This window comes from Leptonychotes weddellii, chromosome 10 (assembly GCF_054177405.1).
Source record: "Leptonychotes weddellii isolate Sample4059 chromosome 10, ASM5417740v2, whole genome shotgun sequence".
NCBI classification, from domain to species: Eukaryota; Metazoa; Chordata; class Mammalia; order Carnivora; family Phocidae; genus Leptonychotes; species Leptonychotes weddellii.
Genome location: NC_138378.1, coordinates 105,164,802 through 105,187,652, shown reverse-complemented (window position 1 = coordinate 105,187,652; position 22,851 = coordinate 105,164,802). Strand labels below are relative to the sequence as shown.

General features: G+C 41.1%; 1 protein-coding gene across 5 annotated transcripts in view; it reads right to left on the bottom strand.

The window, feature by feature from the left end:
- Positions 1 to 264: 264 nt before the first annotated feature.
- Positions 265 to 22,851, bottom strand: part of ASXL2 (ASXL transcriptional regulator 2) — a 148,214-nt gene continuing 125,627 nt past the window's right edge. For all 5 annotated transcript variants that reach the window (XM_081797081.1, XM_081797084.1, XM_081797082.1 and 2 more), the window contains 4 exons: positions 21,361 to 21,457; positions 18,596 to 18,701; positions 15,693 to 16,410; positions 265 to 11,836 (listed from right to left, as the gene is read on the bottom strand). In XM_081797081.1, the coding sequence (XP_081653207.1) occupies positions 9,353 to 11,836; positions 15,693 to 16,410; positions 18,596 to 18,701; positions 21,361 to 21,457 (3,405 nt within the window). In that variant the 3' untranslated portion in view covers positions 265 to 9,352. The remainder of the gene's footprint in view (positions 11,837 to 15,692; positions 16,411 to 18,595; positions 18,702 to 21,360; positions 21,458 to 22,851) is intronic.

The following is a 22,851-nucleotide window of genomic DNA, read 5'->3' as shown; positions in this document are numbered from 1 at the left end:
CCATTACCACACTGCTTTGATTACTGCGGCTTTGTAGTGTAGGTTTCCTTGTTATTCTTGAAATGCACAACACATTCTCTTGGGCTCTTGTTCAATTCTTTAAGCCCCTTCGAGTGTTGCTTAGAGACTGGCACTTTCTGTAGTGCCCAAATTTAGCCAGGACCCAGGGATAATTGTGTAATCAGGTGCAACAAAAGGAGCAACAAACAGGTAAGTCATTCAACATGGTAGCTGGTTTCTTTGGAAAAGAGAAGGCACAGTCGCTAGAGTAAAACTGTATGCCTTTATTCAACTTAAATGAGTCATTAAAATACAATTTGCCCATGTGCAGAAACATTATACATTCAATTCTGAGGAAGGTAGTTTTATACAACCAGTACAAGGAACAGTCTAAAAGTGAGAGGAATAAAGACGATAGTGAGAGGGAGCTAAAAGGCAGAGTTTTATCTGTCAAAGTGCTAAGGCCTATGTGCACAAAGATTTTAGAGTGAACAAGACCAGCACAAGGTCATTTCTTCCATTCTGATTTCTCTTGGTGCTGGTGCAAGTTTTAAGGTGTGATGCAATGAGTCACAGGATTAAGATGGGCTTTAAAAAAACAGGTCATAGCACTTATGGCTAAGAGAAAGGTTTTTAATTTCTAGAGTTTCACTAGTCATGTACTTGAGATCTTTCATGGATTCTATGAATTTTGTGAATTTAATAAGAACTTGTCCTTCAACCAGTAGTTTATTATCAAAGAACAAATTTTCAGGTCCTTCCCAGCCCAGATCTATCTCCTTATGCAACAAAGGGGAAACCAAATATGAGACTCTGCAAGAGTTTCATTAATTTAGTTTGTGTTAATTGATTACATATAAGTTCAGTTGGGGTCTCTACCCATGTCTTCAAGTTGCTATTGCCTGAAAACCTAAAATGAGGAATTGCTGACCTAGGGCCAAAGTCCAACTCTATCATTTCTAAGCTCTAGGTATCTGAAAACATCAGACATGGGCTTTTGGAAAGAAAGTAAAAAAGTAAAACTTTTTTGTACCACACTTTCCATAGAAAGGAAATAGGCTGTGTGTAAAATAATAGTTCTAAAATATCTTCAAATATTTTGATAACATTTAATGCATTGCTTTCTTATTGGGTTAATCTAAATTTTAAATATTTAAGAAGAGGATCCATGATTAAAGTTAATAAAATTAAGTGTTGACTCAAGTTGGCTTAATAGTGTTTATGAGCAACATCGACATTATTTAACAGACACAGGTGCACAACCCTAAATTCTGATCAGCAGCAAAAGCTGCCGCTAGGTAATTCCATAGAAAACCATCACTTAGCCCATAAAATATCTCAAATCAAATTCCATGTTCTAATCATGGCAATTTAACATTATATGAACCCAAAACCTTAAAAAAATTTTCGTAAAAGAGTAAGTTAAGAATAAATGAAAGTTTACTTAAACCCATTTTTAAATCCAATCTTGGGTTTACCTTTCTTCTCCCCTAAGCATTCTCTGGGTTTTCCAGTCAAGATGGAAATCAGTAGGTTTTTTATTTCCCTTTAGCCTCTTTTGAATTTGAAGAACCAGGAACATTGAGTTGGAAGTTATTCTTCAGGAGAACTGACCATCTGGTCATAGCCCATCTCCACAGCCTGATCATCTCTGGCTCTCCCTTCCAGGCCCAGTCCCTCCTTCCTGTTATAAGGAAGTCTTTCTAGGGATGACCTTTATCGGTTAAGACTGAGAGCTCCATGGAGGTATAGAGATTCCTCAGTTCATACAGTCTCGATAAAAGAAACCCAATCTTCTGTTTAAGGCCACCAAGTATTAGGAAAATAGAGGATACCCACCCTCCTACTTCCTGGACAAAGTTGAGACACTTTGGAATATACCAAATACCTCTTGGACTGAAAGGTGAATATGGATATTTTGGCATGCAGAATTTGAGTTGCAAATCCATCAATCCAAGTTAATGATAAATGGTAAGGAAAATTCAAGAATAAGCACTAACAAAATACAATGATTTATCCTTTAAAAACTTTTTTTTTTTTTTTTACCAGAAATTCTCAAAGAAAAGAATTGGGAATTTAGGCCACTAAAAAAGGCTAGGATTCTGCTGAAGTTTCTTGTAATTCAAGTTCTGTGACTAGAGATGGGGTGGGGGAGCCAATTCTACAGTATTAGAATAAAAACTTTAGAACACTAATTTTATCCATTATGGAGAAAAAACAGGGATACAACATCTCTTTAATAATATAAAATAAAGGGATACACTTCATTCTCACCAGACAAGATAAAAATCAAGGTTTAGTTTCAATTCCCTTAAGCTTCCTGTGGGTTTAAACATCAGTGACAAGTAGGCTGCATTATCTACCTAACAGTTATTAGAAAGGGTTAGTTAAGATTATAGCATCTTTCCAGACGCACTCACCAGAATTAATTGAAAGGGATTCTTTCTTCAACTGAGACGCTACTAAGATATTTCTTTAAGTTTGGGGCGCCTGGGTGGCTCAGTCGTTGAGCGTCTGCCTTCGGCTCAGGTCATGATCCCAGGATCCTGGGATCGAGCCCCGCATCGGGCTCCTGGCTCGGCCGGAAGCCTGCTTCTCCCTCTCCCACTCCCCCTGCTTGTGTTCCCTCTCTTGCTGTCTCTCTGTCAAATAAATAAATAAATCTTAAAAAAAAAAAAAAAAGAAAGAAATTTCCTGAAATTTCTATTAAGAATTCTACATCTTCTGGGGGCCCCTGGGTGGCTCAGTCATTTAAGCAGCTGCCTTCGGCTCAGGTCATGATCCCAAGGTCCTGGGATCGAGCCCCACATCGGACTCCTTACTCAGCAGGGAGCCTGCTTCTCCCCTGCCTGCCACACCCCCAGCTTGTGCTAGCTCTCTCCTTCTGTGTGTCAAATAAATAAAATCTTAAAAAAAAATTCTACATCTTCCAATGATTGTTTTCAGAAAAAGTACATTTCACTAACATGGCTTTTCATTTCCACATTGTTATTTCACCTAGGGGCAATGCCTTTCCTTTCTTGCTTCATGTTTTGCCACTGGGTTTCACCCAGTGCCTCAAATGGTTCCCTTCCGTAACTCATTTACACTTAAATTTCCATCATGTCTTGGGAAGTATGTAGCATACAGTACTCCTGGAGCCCTGAACTAGACACATGCTGTATGGCTACTACATTAGGAAGACCTTTTACAATTTACATGGCTGCTTTTGTTTACCCTTGCAGAACCTGAACCTTAGTACAGTGCTTAGCACATAGTAGGTGCTCCGAGAAAGAGATGAATTAGTGAACAACATGATTTGTACACAAAACCAGCTAGAATTGTTACGCAAAATCTTATTTCTTAAGACCACTTGTGGTCAATGGCGTCAAAAGCATTGAACACAGGTTTCTGGACTGTGATGTAAATAAAGGACAGTTGGGGATTCAAGTTGAAGTTGTGTTCTAGTATACTGCTCTTTCTCATTCAACTGCCTATCAACTATACGTTTAGGCCCCTACATCATTAACCTGAATATGAATTTCACTTCCAGTGAGGTAGGAGGCCCATTTAAATAATTACAAATATGTACTATGAACGGCGGATGGGGGGTGGTTTCTGGAAATTGCCACAATGGGCTGGTTCACACACATTGAAATATTTCACTTTCACTCCTATTATATATGGGAATTGTAAGGATGCAGATGTTCCCTGAGACATAAGAAATTTCCTTTAGTAAAGCATATTTTCAGCAAAGATTTAGAATGCTGGCTCTTGGACTGGTAAACGATCTTCAACGTCTTTGGGCAACCCCGATGACTGAAATCTCAATTTTTGAAAAATAACAAAGCGATCTTTTAAAAAGCATTCTATGTATCCTTATTAATTTCCAAAATATGCTATTTTTATCAGTGAAAATAATCATGGCTGAGTAATTATGGGGAGAACTAGGGAACTAGAATAAAAAGTGAGTTTCATGGGTCACTAAAATACATTCGTGAAGTTCTGACCTTATTTTTTATTTCATCAATAAATCTGTATTTAAAGAATGGGCTAGATACCTTTACTTCCAAAGATTATCTAGGTAGTGTTTGGCTCCTTCAATCAGATCCTAAAACCAAGTATTTGCAACCACAAAACCTCTTGAACAGCAGGATTCCAGGCTATCGTAGGTATGGGACCATGGACAGTTAAGCTCTCCTAGTATCTGGCTCAGTCCTCATTTGCATAAATGCCCTTCCTGACACTTCGGAGATCAAAATCAAAGTTCTCCCAGCTCTTCTAGCTCTCCGGATCAATCAAGAAGGACCTAAAACTGGTTAGGAAACTCCCTCTCAGACTCATCAGGAAGGATACTGAACTGGTTAGGAAACTCACTTCTCAGAGAAGAACTGAGAAACAGAAAACAAGTTTTCGATTATCTTCATGAAATTATTTCTTCACATACTCCTACTGCCTGCAAGGTGGTGGTAGTGAATGTTTGCTAATGAATTATTAACCACTGTTGATAAAGAAAAACCTATTTTTACCCCTGAGATATTTTACCATTCTTTGTTTTAGAAGCAAACAGTGGGCACATTAAAAAAAAAAAAGAAGAGGGGGCACCTGGGTGGCTCAGTCGTTAAGCGTCTGCCTTCGGCTCAGGTCATGATCCCAGGGTCCTGGGATCGAGCCCCGCATTGGGCTCCCCGATCAGCGGGAAGCCTGCTTCTCCCACTCCCACTCCCCCTGCTTGTGTTCCCTCTCTCGCTGTGTCTCTCTCTGTCAAATAAATAAATAAAATCTTAAAAAAAAAAAAAAAGAATGCACCATGTTTTTGTGTTTGTCTGTTTTTAACATTCCCAGTAACATCCCATGGTTAAGAGACAGAACAGTTCAAGGGCGAAAACAGAGACAGACAGATTAGGCATATTTAATATTTTTACTAGAGTTCTGAAAGAAATACGCTACCCTGATTTGTTTATCACCAAATTCCTCATTTTGACTCTTCTACACAATCTGTGGTAATCTTGCAATGGTGATATAAGGAACAGCTGAGGGCCCTTACCCGCACCGCTCTCAGACGGATGTCAGACCTCAAGAGTCACCAAAAACTCCAAGGTTTTTATTTTCACTTTAATTATCTTTTACTTAATAATAAAATGAAAAATAAGAATATATGAATACATACAATCTATATACATATATTTATTGCAAATACTTAAAATTCTTATGTAAAATGATTTTTCTATATTTGTGAAAAAATATGACTTTTTAAATGGTGTTGACACCAACTTCTCTGTACATACCCTCAATTCCAATGTTAACAATTCCTTTAAAAAGGCAAAAGACACAAAAGTTTAGCATTTACCAAACCAGTCTGTACAAACCTTATAAGCCAGAAGAAAAAAAATAGCTCGTGGTAAATAAGTCGATTTTCTTTTAAAATAAAAAATAAACTCCAAAACTATTCCCCTTATTGCATTTTTCGGAAATAATCTGAGTGTCTTTAGAGTAACTTCCTTTGTAATAATTTGTGCCTTAACAGTGAGGTCCTACATAAACATACCATATATGAGAAATTCAAAGTCTTCCGCTGTCACTTTTTACATAGATATTAAAATATATATTACTTAAAATATATTACTGGAAAGCTATTTTTTTAAAATTGATCTTTAATAGTTGTATCAAATGTAAAGCATTAAAAAAAATAAAGTAACCAAGAATCTATGAAGCTCTTACTTCAACTTCAGGAAATGTTTTACCTATTGTTCCCTTTCAATAGGTATGTAGGTATTGAAACATGGTAGGAAAAGATCCCTGCCTATCATCATGTTTCTCAGTCTCTTTGGACTATTCTATAAATTGAGCTGAAAACTACCGTTGGCCAAGTTTTTTACTTAGCACATTGTTGTAACACAACGGGGACTCTTCCCTCTTTGCTGTGAAGTGAAACCTCTAGGTCACAGAGAAAACCCTGGCACTGTTCACTGACAGTGAGTTCTAGAAATAAATAGTGGTGTAATGACCAGAGAAGAACCCCTCATTATAACAAATAATTTTACCCAAGAGTTCTTTAAGGGCTCTAAGGTGGAGAAAGGCAATAATAAGCAATTAGGATGGTTAACTGTCAAGTCATCAATATGTATGAATTGACACCTTCACCGGGAAGGCAAGGAGGTCCTCCTTTGGCTATTTAAATCTGAGATAATTCCTAAAACACCTACATGTGGGTGCCTTCCCAGCCCACGCAAGTATGCTTCCCCTTCTTCAAGAAAAATGTCCCATTTGCCAGATCTTATTCTTAGAAATGTTACATGGGATAACACAGATAGTTTCAGTACCTTGAGCACAGGGGTTAAGGAATAGTAGGGTGAACAACCCCAGGTTGTTTAATAGGATAGAGAATTTTTATCGAACTTTTTAAGATTCAGGGAGCCTTCTCTACTAGACAACTCAGAACAGTCATTAAGACTGAGATGACATATTTATTGTTAATGCTATCTCCCCCATGTGACCTACAATGGAAGGTATCTGAAGGTTCGAGAAGCATACCCTGGAGGCATAAGCATCAGGCATAATGCCTGACTAGTCACTGGAAATAGTGCAACTAAATACCATTAAAAAAAAAAAAAAAAAAGCTTAGCATTGATTAGCAAACTTTCAGATTGAACTGAAAGGTAAAGCAACTCCGAAAACCTAAAATAAAAACTGCTTTAAAGGTATTGGAGTACCATGCTCTCAGTAATATAAAGATTTTTCTTGTTCCTACTGCTTCATTTTCAAAAGGGCCAAATTGTATTGTTAATGTGTTTGGATTGTTGCTGTTGTTTTTCTGTTCAGCTCTTAAAATGAATGACTTTCTACCTGAAACCACTGTGTTGAAACAAACTGACAAACGGACTGTGTTCAATTTACTACCAAGCCGAGAGAACCTATCCTCTCATTTTGTCAAGACTGAAGCAGTGTACCTAGTTGACATATCCTGTTTCAGGGACGTCCATAAATGCAAATATTTTATTAGCTGAGTATCATTTGTTAAGAGAATCTGGGGAATAATAATGCTTAGGACCTATCTGCAAGAGCCTTGGTCAAGAAGAAGAGGCACGATACGGTTTGCTCTCCAAATGGACTTGAAAATCCCTGATCCCTTTCCTCCTCTCCTGGGTAGTCTGTCCAAACTCAGATTACGGGAACCGTGGAGGAGAGACTTCCTACGACAGGAAAGGTGCAAAGAAGAAAGTTCACTTTAATCAATCCAAATTGGTAATTCATGTTTAGCATGGGGTTAGTTCTGAAATACTCAGGCACTTCCAGCACACAGACCAGCCCTCAGTCCTGGCACTGAACATGGGGAGTGAGGAAGCTGAGCACAGAGTTTTAACCAGCAATAGGTCCTTTTAGCCCCTGCCCTTGGATTACCCAGAGTACTGAAAGTTTGGGGAACTGAACCATTTTTGTTTCTTCCTGGATCTTGGCTAGAGAACTTACTCCTTATCCCTGGATCCTTGTGTGTGTGCCGGAAGAAAAGGGGAAATTAGGCGGACATCCTATTGTCTCGGCTGAAACTAGAACAGAGATATTAATCCTGTATTCGCCTTGAGCCACAAGAAGTCACAGAAGCAAAAACTGAAAAACAGTGAAGTATTAAGTTTCTTATGGGGTTCAAAAGTATTAAAAGCATGTATAATGCGGGGTGAAGAATGGGTAACAGAATGGGGAAGAGCAAAGAGTATTACTGTCTACTTTCTCCTAATCTGGAATGTGACTTAACAAGTTACACTGTTCTGCATATGGTCAATATCACATCCTGAATACTAAGTGTACTAGGTTGCAGTAGTATTTTTACTTTACACACTTGAAATTAGGAAAACTTAAAATCAATATGCATGATGCATATTGACAATACCCGGTTCCTTAATACCAAATTCTGATAAATTGTAGATTTATTTTAATGTTCTTTAACCATGACCTAAATATATGTACTCAAAAACTCTTCAGTCACTAGTGACAAGATTTAAAAAACAACAACAAAGGAAACAAAAAAGAATCAACAAAACTTTGGAGCTAATTTCTCTTCCTTTCTAGATGTTCCCTTAGCCATTTACTGAAGCCCCTTTACATTAGAAATTTCTAGTGCATAGAAAGCAGTAATCCAAAACAGAGGACGTATCTTCCAGAACAGGAGAAGTGTCTAACTTTTACTGTGTATGTCTGTGTGCACACGTTGTGTTCAAAGTAGTATCTAGAGGAGGTAAGATTATTCCACACTCCTCAGATGCCTGGGAGGTCAAAACAGGCGAAACAGAATGGGCAAATGTGGCAACAAGGAGCTTTCCCTCCTGCACAACAGCGGACTACAGAACATTAGGGAACAGGGTTGGGCAAGAAGAGGAAAAGAGAGGCTACCTTGTTTCTAGGGTTAAAAATCGTTTTCCAAAGTCCTTTATGTCCAGTTTAATAGTTTCTGCACTTTTTTTTACTCCCTTGCCCAACAAAACACAGAGTTCAAATCACCCCATGGCTAGCATTTTTTGTTACTGCTCTACTGGCATCTCACACCTGTTTGTAAGCCCCCCCGACTGACCAAGTACCCGGATGTTACTGCTGGAACTGCTGCCCAGCACAGGCTCAGCTAACAGCAGGGGCCTGGGGTGGCACACCCTTCGTGGGCCACGTTCACGGTCTCAGGGCAGGGCAGGGGGCCACAGAGCGCAAGCAGAGAGCTTGGCAACAGTACTGGTTTGTGGAAGCCAAGAACCAGGTCAAGAGCTTTCAGAGTCTGAATTACTACCTATGAAATTAATACAGTATCAAAAATGTGAACTTAAGAAGGTTCTGTCTAAGGTAAAAGGACTGAGTAAACCCTGAATCCAAATCCCGCCAAGGCTGAATAATCTAAGGAAAGCCTGCAGTCAGACCATCATGACATAATCAGCTTGAATGGTCATTTCTCCAGACCATTCCTTCATTCCTTCCTTTTCCTGGCCTCTTAGGAAAGGAGAGAAGAAAGACAGCTTCCTTTAACCATGCATGGCATTGAACTTTTCCCCCGAGTCACGTGAAGTGGAACATAAATCTGAATTCAAATACACCATTACCTAAACACTTGGGAAAACAATGTTAAAACAAAATGTGACATATTTACATGATTTTGTAAGTGCAAACTTGTCACAAATTCACAAAGTCTTGCTTGACCTAGACTTACTATACAAGGTGCTCTTCCTCTAAAATATAAGATCTGTACTCTGTATTCCTGATTAAGTAACGTCTGTCTCTTAAGACAACTGAAACCTACTTATTTATTTCTGTGATTCCAAAAGGACGCAAAAAACACATCTCATCAACCCTTCCCTCCCTGCCTCCTTTACAGCGTGTTCTCTTTCTAGTCTCGTTACCGAACGACAAGGCAGGAGACACACAGTTTCGAGGGCCCAATGCAATCATCGTGGCAGAATGCTCCACACCCCTTGCACATGATCATGGCTTTCAATCGGCAGTAACATTTCGAAGGTGCGTCCTCGATGCTGTTCTCTTCAGGAAAGGCCTGAACAGGAATGGTCTGGCCATGGCTGCTGGGATTCATCGCTTGGCTAGCAGGGATGGTAGTGACAGTCACCGAAAAGGACATGACATCACCTACATTGCTAGCCACCTGGCTACAGTCAGGCATCCCTGGGACAGCAGAGTTACGGTCCATGTCGGACGAGGTGGAGACATTGATCATGCCTCTATAGCTTGGCCCGATCTGCGTGGGGCTTCCATACAGCTTCGGGGTCTGCAGTGGTGGAAGGAGGAGAGGCTGATGGGTGGGACTGTCTGCGGTCAGAGGAAGAGCAGTAGAATTGAAAAGCTCAGGGCTGCTACGCATCGCCTTGCCTCTCACTGCATGAGCCATTTGTTTCTGTGCTGCCTGAATAAAATCTCTGGCTAGGGTCTTTTCATCAAATGTTTGGCCTCTCGCGAACAGGTAATTCTCCTTGCTTAAAGTGGTTTGCTCATGCACTGGTGTCTCCGCCTTCACATTCTTTCTTGCGAAACAATCATTGGTGGATAGGGCTTCTCTACTGTGGGGCCCCGAACTTGCTTCACACCTGCCAGGACCCTGGGCAGCCTGGGGCTCCTCCTTCACCACGATGGGTTCTTGCTCATCACTGGTACTTTCCTCATCCGTATCTTCTTCTTTGCCACTGCTACTATCTCCTGTTGCATTTTTACAGTCTGTGTACCCCATGTTCAAGGCCTCCGTGGGGCTACTTAGACACGAACGGTCTTCAGGGTTTATAGAATGGGTCCTCCTAAAGCTCTCTGAACCCCGGCCGTAGGTGGAAATGTTAAGTAAGTAGTGACCTGCCATGGCAGGCTTCGATGTCCTTCTGCCAGCAAAACCCAGCATGAACCTCTGGCTTGTGGAGATGTCTTCCAACTGGAAACCTGAGTGAGCGAAGTTGAACTGGGAGGGCTGCACAAATGGGAGAACGTTCTGCCTCCGAACCCTTTGGATGAGAGTCTGAAGGATCTGCTCTTGGGTGGCTTTGCTTAGTCCTTCCTGGTACTGGTGTGTGTCAATGCCAGAGTCCCTCAGTTCCTTACCTGAAAAGAGCTGAAGGGGTCTTGGAACCTGGGGGAGCTGCTTACTCTGCAAGGCTTTCCCCAGCTGCTGCAGAGCCGGGTGGGACTGCCTCTCACCCCCTTCCTCTCTGACGCTGTTTTCTGTGGCGCCAGGGCCCGTGAGCACTCCCGTCCCCAGCTCCTCTTTCGTGGGCAGTGGGACAGTTTTCATTTCAACTTTGGTGAGAGGTTTAGGCAGAATTTGCTCCATGGGAACATCTTTGCCCTGAAGCAGCTGAGTGACCAAAGGGTTATTCGCAGGGATACTAGAGCTCGGCCTTGGCATGGGTCCATTCAAATTTGAAGAAGTTCCTGGAGTTTTAAGGCTAGAAGCTACTGGCAAAGTGCTCGAGGACGGAGCTGATCCCGGAGGCGCTACAGTCACACTGACCTGGGGTACAGGAAGCTTCTCTAAAGTGGCTGCGGTCAACAACGATGTTAAAGGAGAGGGAGTCACAGCCGCTGAAGTACTAGCGGTTGTCTCTGCTGAGGCCGAAGGGTCTGGCATATTCCTACCAGAACCTGCTCTGGGCTCGACTGTGCCATCGGCTGCGAAACGAACAGGTGGGGAGGCACCTGAGATGAGCGCGGAACCCGCTGGAGCAGAAGGCGCCTTCTCCTGTCTGCAGGTCCCGGGGCCTTGTGGGTGGGGGAGAGAGGCCACTGCGGCTGCTGCCCTGGGGGGGTGCGGGGGTTCGTTAGCCGGCTTCCCTACAGCTGGTGGGGGCGCGTTAGTGCGGGCTGGGGAGGGGGCCCTTGCGCCGGCTCCACCGCTGGCAGAGCTTGGAGGCACCGAGGGGGTTTGCTGTAGTTGTGCTCCAGAGACACCATGAGGCTGTGCCTGCTCTGGGCCCTTGGTCTCAGACTGGGGCTGAGTCTCTGGCCCACAGGGTAAAAGCTCTCTCGTACCTCCCCCGCTTCTAGTTCCTGCCAACTCCAGGGTGGGGCCCTCTCCAGGTTCGCGGCCTCTGTCTGAGTCTGGCCTCCCTCCTCCAGCGGTTTTGCTGTCACCGCCCTCTCCGGGGCCTTGTCCGCCCCCGGGGCCAGGTCCTGGAACGGTCCCTCCAACTGAGGCCGCGGCGGCGGCAGCAGCGGCCGCTGCGGCGGCGGCCGCCCTCTGTGCTTTGACCAGCTGGGCTTTTGCTTTGATGTCTGCAAGAGTTCTGGCTCCTGTTCTGTTAGGACTAGTGATGGAGACTGGAAAACGAGCCCTGGGAGAGACCTGCGATGTAGGAAAAGGCATGGGGGAGATTCTGGAGACCGGGATCTGAAAGAAGGAGGGAGGAAAAAAACCCAGAGCTTAGTTTTCATTGACAAGAAAAACAGAACTTCCCGAACACTTGAACTGTTGCGGTAACCGCTGCACCCCAGTCACAGAGATGGGGGGTCACGGCCGAGAGACCAAAGCGTGGAGAAGACAGCAACGCGACTGTGTCTCTAGGGTCCTTCCAGCTCTGCTACTGGTGCCAAAGCCCCTCCTCCCCCAACATCCTCTCTGCCCCAAATCCCCATGCCTCTCTTCTCAACGCGACTCCCTCCTAATGGCATTACTACTCACGACTGCTTATTACTTAAGATACAGACCTTGCAGGGTGTTTGCACTTTCGAATGTGTGTGTGAGAGAAGAGGCATACCACTGTCTTTTTCTTCTTAGCTCTCCTTCCAAGCTCCGAGGAGAATTCTTGCTCTCTTCTGCTCTACGCACACATGCACACGTAAGCACTCAGGCTGAATTATCTCAATGACAGAGGCGTCTAGATAGCACTGGAAGGTAGACAGTGTGTGATCCACAGATGCACCCCACTCAGTCCATCCACACAAGGGAGTATGTACATAATGTATACAGTGTTCACCACACTCATTTTCATCCCTGGCTGGCTTTATCCTTACTTGGGGAGCTGGTTAAAAATATATGTGCCCTGGGGGCACCTGGGTGGCTCAGCTGGTTAAGCGACTGCCTTAAGCTCACGTCATGTCCTGGAGTCCTGGGATCGAGTCCCGCATCGGGCTCCTGGCTCGGCAGGGAGCCTGCTTCTCCCTCTGACCCTCTCCCCTCTCACCCTGTTTCTCTCTCTCAAATAAATAAAATCTTTAAAAAAAAAAATTAAAAAAAATATATGTGCTCCGGGTCCTATCCCCAAATTGACAAATTAGAACTCTGGAGAAAATATGCTTTTCTGAAACACTTCCTGGGAAACTCTGATACATCAGTTTGAAACCACTGATTTTCATAGCATAAAATACTGTATCTGAAAGGAATCAGGCTCCTATTTGAAACAATACTTTGGAAGCTATCAGAGTTCAATTAGAATGCATCAAAGTCTGGACCCTTCTAGTAGTGGCCAGAACTTAAAGGAGCAAGTAATGTTACAGATTTTCTAGGGCATTTAATTAAAAAAAAGAAAAATTAAGCCACAGGGCTCTAAGGAAATGCATGTTATCTTTCCGGAACTCCTTAAAATTAAGAATAGTAAAGTCACTAAAAATTTTTCATTATTTGCAATATCCATTTCTCAAAAGGTCAGGAGTCCTGAGAAACAGATTCTCCGTCATTGAGAAGTCAGAGCAGTGGGATCATCACAGGCGTCACAGTCCACACGTCTCACGTCAGGAGATGTACCTAATCTCTCTCTTAAACACTGAGTCTCTTTTACATCTAACTGCACAGTATTTTAGAAGCTACCAATAGAGGGAAAGAAGCAATTGTTGCCCCTTGGTAATATCACCTAGAAGAGACCACTAGGACGGGTAGAAAGTAGGTAAAACCAGAAAATTAAATCCAAGAAAGTAAAAGCACAGTTGTTTAGGGGAATTGTATATAGGGACAAACAACCTTACATCAGAATAATCTTGAGAATAACAACATACCTAGCAGAATAAATAATATCTATTGTAATGACTGAAAATCATTACTAACATGTTGATAAATTCATTAAAAGTGGTTCTAATAAAAAGTCTTAATATGTAAACATAGTAAGTTTCAGTTATTTATGTAAATAGCTCTATTACCTGTTTATGTGGAATAAATGAGATGTTATGCTCTGTAAGCACTAAGGGCTCAATGGCGTCTGGGCACTGGTAACAATTTAACACCAAGAAGCGCTATCCTGGTAGAGCAAGGTAAATTCTTTTCATGTATACTGAAGAGATGGGGCGCCTGGGGGGCTCAGTCGGTTAAGCGTCTGCCTTCAGCTCGGGTCGTGATCTCAAGGTCCTGGGATGGAGCCCCACATCGGGCTCCCTGCTGAGCAGGGAGTCTGCTTCGCCCTCTCCCTCTCCCCCACCACCATCCCCAGCCCCGCTCCTGTTTCCACTTGTGCGCTCTCTCACTCTCAAATAATAAAATCTTTAAAAAATAAATAAATGTATACCAAATAGGAAACACAGTTTTCCATCTCCGCCCCCATACATATGATGTTACAGATATCCATGTTGTAATGTGTGCACACACATGCACGTATATAACTTACATATATACACTTGCATAACATTTGTAATAAACTAAAATTTTATTTTTCTACTTAAGTTTTAGTTAAAAGATTTTGCTGTTGTAAATTACATAAAGTTTTGTCTAAGAAAGTGGGATTTGAGATACGGCCTAAGGTAAGAGTTATTAAAGCAACTTCTGGTAGAAAATATTCTGTGGGGGGGTGGAGGGGGATGAGAAAGGAGAAGAAAGCAAAAGGGAAAAAATTAAATAACAATAATACGGTCATGGTAGACTTAAGTTTTCAGTGTGGAGCCTCTCTGGATTAGAGAAAGCAGACCAAGTAGCATGTAATTCTGCCTCTATACAGATGAGGAAACAGAAATGATGAATCTTACCCAGTATCATTTATATAAAGTAAAACCTAAAATGTAACTCGGCTCTCGGGTCTGCATAGAAGTTCTGACTGACATTCATTACAGAAAGGTTTCTAATATTTTTATAACAGTAAAAGTGGGGGAAAAAAGAATGGTAAAGTGATTTTCATAAAAAAATCACAATCTCCGGCAAAGCATGCAAGGTATGTTAATGGTAGAAAAGTGGCAAACATTTTTTAAAAAGGGAGATTCCTAGGTGCACAAATCTTAAAATTAAAAAGTAATGAGAATGTCATACAATTAGTAATAAGACGCAAAATGAGAGAGAAATACATAGCAAATGAAATGGGTCAAGTACTAGCAACTGAATGTTTCTAAGGGATATGTCCTGATGGAACGAACTTTGGTTCATCTAAGTTAAATAAAAAAGGGGGAAAAAGTATTTCTATGTGCCTTTTTTTTCTATGTATATCCTAACGTGAATGAGTAATACCCAGTGCCTGGCGCACAGTAAACACAATAGTATTAATGAATACCACTAGGAAAAATTTATTAACATATACTATTTATTAAGTGAATAAATGAACTGCAAGCTGATATTAAGCACAAGCCCAAGTATTAGTAAACCTTTAGATCAGAAGTAAAAATGTGTTTGGGTTTTAAAGGGCTCACTACTGGTTAGATGCAGTCTTTATATACTAAGATAAGGATACTGCTTTATGCATGTGAAAGATTTGATAAGCAGCAATAGAATGCTAACATGGAAGTCAGTGACACAGCCTGAGCAACAGAGCTTAACAAGGCTAGCCCACCTTACTCATGTCCCTCAAGTAACCAGCAGTGACCCATGGCAACCATAGAGGTTTCCTTCAAAAAGATGGAACGAAAGGTAGTTCTAGAGCCACAGAACATCAGATCAGTTATGGCAGTAAGAAAAGGGCCAGGGTACACTTAAGTATCATGGCTCTTGCCACAAAAAAGCCAATGGCTTCCTTCTGTTTATATTTCTTATGTTGTCACATGAGACAGAATAATTTCCACAACTATCTTAAGATGTAAGAGTAGCCAGCAGGGAGGGTGGGTGGAGGTGGTCTCATTAATTAGATAGCCATTACTTACTCAACCACTAATAAAGATCTGTGGGAATGCAGTTCTAAATGCCTGTTTATTAATAATTTTGTTCATGTTAGAACACAGTTACAGGCTTATCACATATATACAAATGCGTTACGAAATACCACAAATGACTTGAAATTTAATAAGACCAGAAACTTACTGTTCATACATTCTCTCTTTTTCAATTCTTCCCACTCTCTTACCTTGAGAGGTGGTACTTTTCGCACCTGGATCCTGTCGCCTCTACTGAGAAAGGGCTGTGGCGAGACTTGAAATGGCTGCTGGTACTGGCGATTCTCCGTGACACGTGGCCTTTTCTCCCAGCTCACGGGGGCCTCTTCTTGGATGAGACAAGATTTCCTCTTGAGGCTTTCTGGGCTGTGATCAACCAGAGCTGATGGAGGTTCTTTCGCAGTGATATCCTGTGGACCTGCTTCTGCTATGGGCTTCATTACCGGTTTTTCCACCCCAGGACTCTTGGGTTTGTTTGGGGATGTAACTAAAGCTTCTTGGCTTTCATCTTTGTTATAATTAGAAACTGTAGTGAGATGATTCTCCTTCTCAGACTCCTGTTCAGCAGAGGCAACTGGCTTCTGCTCCAAGAGATCATCATCCTTTGGGCACTTGATGGGAAGAATGCTGCTAAGCTCTTGTGTATTGCTTGCTGAGGGAAGTAGGGGCTCTGTGGATTTGGGGTTTGGCTGCACCATGTCTTGGCCTTCATGCTCTTCTTTTCTTACTGGGGATGGCATTTGCACCACTTCTTCTTTAGACCCTAACTGGGGAATTGCTGGGACTATACCGACAGGTGAGGCCTCTGAAGGGAGCATGGATTTTGGTTGCTCAGCTGGGGTTTTCTTTACTTTGAGATCGCTGGGCGAGGCTGTCAATTTCTTTGAATCCTCAAGGCTCAGACCAGAACTAAAAGGTGGAAGGAAAAAATATTCTAGTTGAAAAATGGCCTATGTTATTGAAAGTGTTAGGAGATAATAGTATATGGCAATGCCTAGAAGAAACCCTGACATATAGTAGGTATTCCTCATATATCATCACTATTATTATTACTATTATTATTACTATTATTATTATTATTAGTGAAGTTCTGGAGCTCGAGTACCTGGATGCAAATCCTGGCTCTGATACATCCATGTGACGTTAAGCAAGTCACTAGTCTTTTGTATCTCAGTTTCTTCATTATATACTGAGGTTCATCACTTTATACTGTTGGTGTGATTAATTATGCATATAAAGTACTTAGAACAGTACTTAGCACATATTAAAGCTCAATAATGTTAATTATCATTATTACTTATGTTTATAAGAGGGGCTACCTTGTCTAGAGGCAAACATCACAGACTACCCACAAGGGAAGTGAAAGAAGGCCAAGACCCACGTACCCTGATCAACTCTGCTCTGTAGCACCTGCAGAAAGGAGGGCCGAAGAAATCTACGGGCCCCTGAGGAGATAGTAGGAGGTGGCTGTCAATGTTCTTCAGAAAATTAGAACTCTGGAGTTTCTGGAAAGCCCATTTACACTTCACTTACTATAGCTCTTTAATTCTGAGATCAATGCCTCTGAGCTATCCTGGGAGTGAAGGTCAACTGGGACTTCCACAGTGTGGCCTCGCTAGAACTAGGCTACTCAGCGGGAGTCACTAGAGACTCTTCATAATGTTTTAGAACACTGTTTAACCAGGCAAAAGCAAGGGACCCTCTTTGGTGACTTCAAATGATCAGTACTGCACCTCTGAAATGGGAGTGGCTAACAACAAAACTAGACAATAATAAAAAACAGTCCTCCTGTAAAAACTGGCAAAAAAAAGTTAACAGCTGAAAACAGAAAGACCCAAAAATTCCTACAATGCCTATGGAGGAAATTAACAATATTTATGGAGTGACAGCTACCTGCGATAACAGTCTAAATGGATACACCATCATTTATGCAGAAGGGCTCAAAGCTCATACCAAGAGTGTAGATCAGGGGCGCCTGGGTGGCTCAGTTGCTTAAGTGACTGCCTTTGGCTGAGGTCATGATCCTGGAGTCCCGGGATCGAGTCCCGCATCGGGCTCCCTGCTCGGCAGGGAGCCTGCTTCTCCCTCTGACCCTCCCCCCTCTCATGTGCTCTCTCTCTCTCATTCTCTCTGTCTCAAATAAATAAATAAAAATCTTTAAAAAAAAAAAAAAAAAAGAGTGTAGATCAGTATGTGAGACTTTTTTTTTTTTAAGACCAACATGGCTCAAACACACAATCCCAAGATCAAGAGTTACACACTCTACTGATTGAGCCAGCCAGGCGTACCCATACGTGAGACTCTTAATCACAATAGGAATCACTTCCTACGTGACCATAAAGGGGATCAATGAACTACTGGGAAATAAGAAAAAGAGCCATTAGTTGTCAAACTGTGGTTACGGAGTGTCCTTAAGGATTGCCATTAGGTATGCAGAAGGCAAGAAGGGAGACAAACCAATAAATCTTTGGATGTTCAATTCTACTTCAAACAATATAGCTCCACTGTCATCTATTTAAATGTCCCCATTAACTTCTTTTCGGATATTTTATTAAAAAAAAAAAAATTTAACGTACATCCCCTTGAGAACAGAGTTTGTATCTTCATTCAGCTATGAAGACCCGCCAGAGTGCCTTCTAGAGAGAAGAGGCTGTTTAATGATGCCCTGGGTGTAATGGTCCATATTATGGGATTCCTAGGATTCCTTGGTGATTCTGGATAAATTACCATCTTGTGGGATAATTAACTACTAGAAAAAATGTACTGAACTTCAGCATTCTTATAACTTATAAAATTATTCATAAGAACTATTCAGTCTATTCAAAGACAGGGATTCCAATTCAAGATAATACATTCTTTTTTTTTTTTTAATGAAACCATCCCACCCACAATGGTAATGTGTCAAGAGTCAAGGAACCCAATTCTGTGCACGCATGATTCACAAAAAGAAAAAAAGCTCTTAGTTAAAAAGAACTGGTGAAATAATAGAAGGAAATTAAGGACTAGAATTTCTGGAGAGGTAGTTAAGATGAAACACGGTGTGAGATATATGTAGGAATTCACATTTGGTTTACAGAACCTGTCTTGGTATTACCTCTGACCATAGTAGCTTTCAAAGAATTGTTCTTTCCATGGCTCTACTTTTTTCTCTTTCTCAATCTCTTGTCGAATTCTCACTTGCATCTCAGGTGTAAACTCACCTGTAATGTACAAAAAAAAAAAGATATTCAATAGAAATATGCTGTTTGTAACTTTTAACTATTTGTGAATCATGAAAGTCTCATGCAGGAGTCAGAATACTATCATGTGAAAGTAAGAGAAATTTCCCACAATTCCTCACTGGAAAGGAGCCCCTGGAAGCCACTGGGGGACATACAATGCTTGCACACCACTGCATGCAGTTTCCAGTACTCAGCTGAGGCCACCTGTGCCTTTTCTCTGGGCTCTCCTGTAGCACCTCCCTCCTGTTCCAAACATCATATTCCCCACAGATTTCTTTTATCACTAACCTTGACTTTGTCATTTCTTTCCCACTGCAAAAAGAGTCACGTGGTTTCAGTAAATAATGCCACTGGGCATTTTGTTATTTTAAAGTTCTGTTTCTCTCAGGCAACTTGTTATTTTGTGCCTTTTATCTCTAACTGCATAATGAACAGCTGTGACCTGTGATCCTGCTTATAGGCAGTTGAGGTTCCAGTAAAACCATAGGGAGTTATTTGGGAGTCATCAGTTTTCTAATTGCTCCAGAAATTGTACCACTCTAGTGCCTTGGCAATAAAGTGCTCAACATGCCAATGACCACACTGCTCTGAAAATGACATTTATTTGCATATATCACCAAGCACTTCAATCCCTCCCACTCCAACAGCAGAGGACAGCTGAATGTGCTGGGTAGGCCATCTTCAAACTGCGGCTCAGAAAGGTTGCTCTCTTTTATACTCTAATACCCAGGACATCAAGGAAAAAGAGGTAGAAATGGTAGACTTCAAGTTTAGGTCTCTTTGGGATAAGAGGATAGGAAGGAAAAGTGTTCCAGGACACAGTCCTGAGCATAAGAGTAGGAAAAGAGGACTCTGGGGGCGCCTGGGTGGCTCAGTCGTTAAGCATCTGCCTTCGGCTCAGGTCATGATCCCAGGCTCCTGGGATCGAGCCCCGCACCGGGCTCCCTGCTCGGCAGGAAGCCTGCTTCTCCCTCTCCCACTCCCCCTGCTTGTGTTCTCTCTCTCTCTCGCTGTGTCTCTCTGTCAAATAAGTAAATAAAATCTTTAAAAAAAAAAAAAAGGAAAAGAGGACTCTGCCTGTCAGAGTCCAACCCATAACTACTTTTTCATTGAGTTTACTGTGCACGAGAGAATGAGGAATAAAAAGTATTGAATTCTGTTCACATGTGTACAGTGCTCAAAGTTTTTGCTGCTCATAAAATAAATGACTAAGTATAGCAGTGACTGCTTATATGAAAAAAAAAAAAAAAGAAAAGAAAAAGAAAAAGTAACACTGATAACGACCAAGGTATCACTGATGATAATACCTATTTTAAAAAACTGGGTGGTGGGGGAACCAGGCGGGCGAGCGCCTGGGTGGCTCAGTCGTAACAGTCCCGATTTAGGCTCAGGGCATGGTCTCAGCGTCCAGAGATTAAGCCCTGCTTCCAGCTCTGCACTGGGCATGAGCCTGCTTAAGATTCTCTCTCTCCCTCTGCCCCCCACCCCCTTGCCACAGTTTGCTCTCTCTTTCTCTCAAAAACAAAAAAATGGGGAGTTGGGCGGGGCATAAATCCTTTATCAAATTACTTTTTTTTTTAAAGATTTTATTTATTTATTTGAGACAGAGAGAGCTAGAGAGCACAAGCAGGGGGAGCGGCAGGCAGGCAGAGGGAGAGGGAGAAGCAGGCTCTCCGCTGAGCAAGGAGCCTGATGCAGGGCTCGATCTCAGGACCCTGGGATCATGACCTGAGCCGAAGGCAGCTGCTTAACCGACTGAGCCACCCAGGCACCCCTTATCAAATTATTCTTAAAGAAAGGTAATAGTAATGCATATGTTTTAAAGTGCTTGTGTGATTGCAGCTCTTTCAGAAAAAAAAAAAAAGTGGTCTCTGCTCAAGGAAATCTTTGATAGGACCAGAGTAATCAGTAAGAGAGCCTTTCTACACAGAATTTGTCCCCCCAAAACAATTAAAAAAAAAGCTCAAAACAATAGGAAGGCAAATGTCAACAAGTGCAGTGAACAATGTAGATATTAATTAGCTGGTCAATTAACTCTAAATGCTAGTGATCTGACAAAATGTCAGCAATGAATAGCATTCGTAATTGCTCTCCTTACAAATGTATTCATTAAAAAAAAAAAACAAATGTATTCATTTTAAAGCTTTTCACAGTTGTTTTAAGCTATGCCTTGGTATAACTTCATATGACCTTTCAAGTGTTAGTTTGTATTCCATGTGTACTGAAAAACAAACATAAGCGAACACTGTAACTCTAATTCTATACTCTGCTTATTAAAATTTCAATTCCTAGGCATTAACCAAGAATCACTGAATCAAAATCTTGATCAGAATCTGATCACTGATAAAAATATTGAGGAAGAGGGCCTTAAAATCTGTATTTGTTTAGTTTCCCTAAATTGAAAGGTGACTTTGACTTCTTAAAGGAACATTGCTAGACTCCATCTGGAGCCAGACCTGGTTACACAGGCTCCAGAAAAAAGTCAGTATAGTGTTTCACACAGGATAGCTAGTTCTACCCCATGGAAACATCTCGTCCTTAGCTCAAAAACTCACTGAGGCATAGAGGTGCCAATCTGCCCTCATAGTAGCTCCAAGTACATATACAATCTAGGAGGCACATAAGGTTGAACACTTACCTTCTGAGAGTCTTTCCTTCCAGCCTTGGGCTGCTGAAGTGAAGAACTCATTGTTAAGGGCTGAGCCATTTAACTTCATCAGACCATCTGGACCAACCTGGGTCAAAGAATAAGCCAAGAGAAGCTTACAAAGAAAGCCAAATGTGGAATTGAACTTTCTTTCGTTTTAGAGAAGAATGTATATACATTTACTTTTATAGAAACATGACTATATCATACCATGCTGCTTATTATGGATACTACTATTTTATAATATATCATTTTTTCTAATAAATTTATTTCCTGTTTACCTCTCCTCCTTCTTCTACTTTCAATTCCATTCCCCATTAATTATACTCAAAGAATCATCCGCAAACAAATAAATCTACGTGTAAGAAGTTTTTTCCTGAGAGGTTTATTATTTGTTTTATAAAACTGTGACCAAGCTCTAGACCAAGCTCTGAATCTTATTTTTCTCACATAATACATTGTGCACGTCTCTCCAAGTCAACTGGCGTAGTGTTAGCTCCTTTATAATAGCTGCATATTATTTCATTGGATGCATGCACCTTAATTCATTTACCAGTTTCTTAATCATAAACATGAACCTTGTTTCCAGTGTTTTCCCACAATCAACCACACTGCAATATTAGCATTCTGGCAAAGATGAATATACTAGGGCTTTTACTTCTGTGGAATAAGTTCTAAAAGCAAAGAAATATCTGTGTCTGTAACAAGGTATTGTTAGATTATTTTCCAAAAAAGACTACAACAATTCATATTTCTACCCGAAATATATGAGTGTACTCTTCATCCTGTGAACAATATTTGTTAACTAAATTATTTAATTTTTGCCAGTCTAAAGGGTTTGAAATGTAAAAATTTCCTTTATCTTGACTATTGGAGTTTTGTTCAACTTTTTGCATGTTTATTAAATATTCAGATTTATCACCTTGTAAAATTCTTATCATTTTGCATATTTTTCTATAAGGCTGCTTATTTTTATTATCAATTTGTGAGAATCCTTTACATATTATTCATAGTAAAACTGTAACACACACTAAAAAATTTCCCCTAATTTATCTGCCCACTGACTTGATTTGTGATGTCTTGCCAAAAGGTTTTAAGATTCTATTAGAGATTCTGATTTCCTATCTTGGTTTAAAACCATAAATCTTATATAAGGACATAAAACACAAGATCTGAAAAAAATTTAGACAGAAAAGCTTAATAAAATTGACATTCTCCCCATAGTTAACATCTACATTCCAACCAGAACCCCATGCAGATTTTTCATTAACAAAACGATTTTGTATTTTTTTAACAAAATGATTTTACAGTTCATAAGGAAAAAATAAGAAAAATCACCTTTCCAATTATTAAACATATCACATCCAAAGCCACTGCAGTCAAAACAATTATTACTAACATTAGAAGGAATGAAGAAATGAGTGGAAAAGTGGAGTGTACGTATAAACACATACTGCATGTAAGTGCACAGAATATATAACG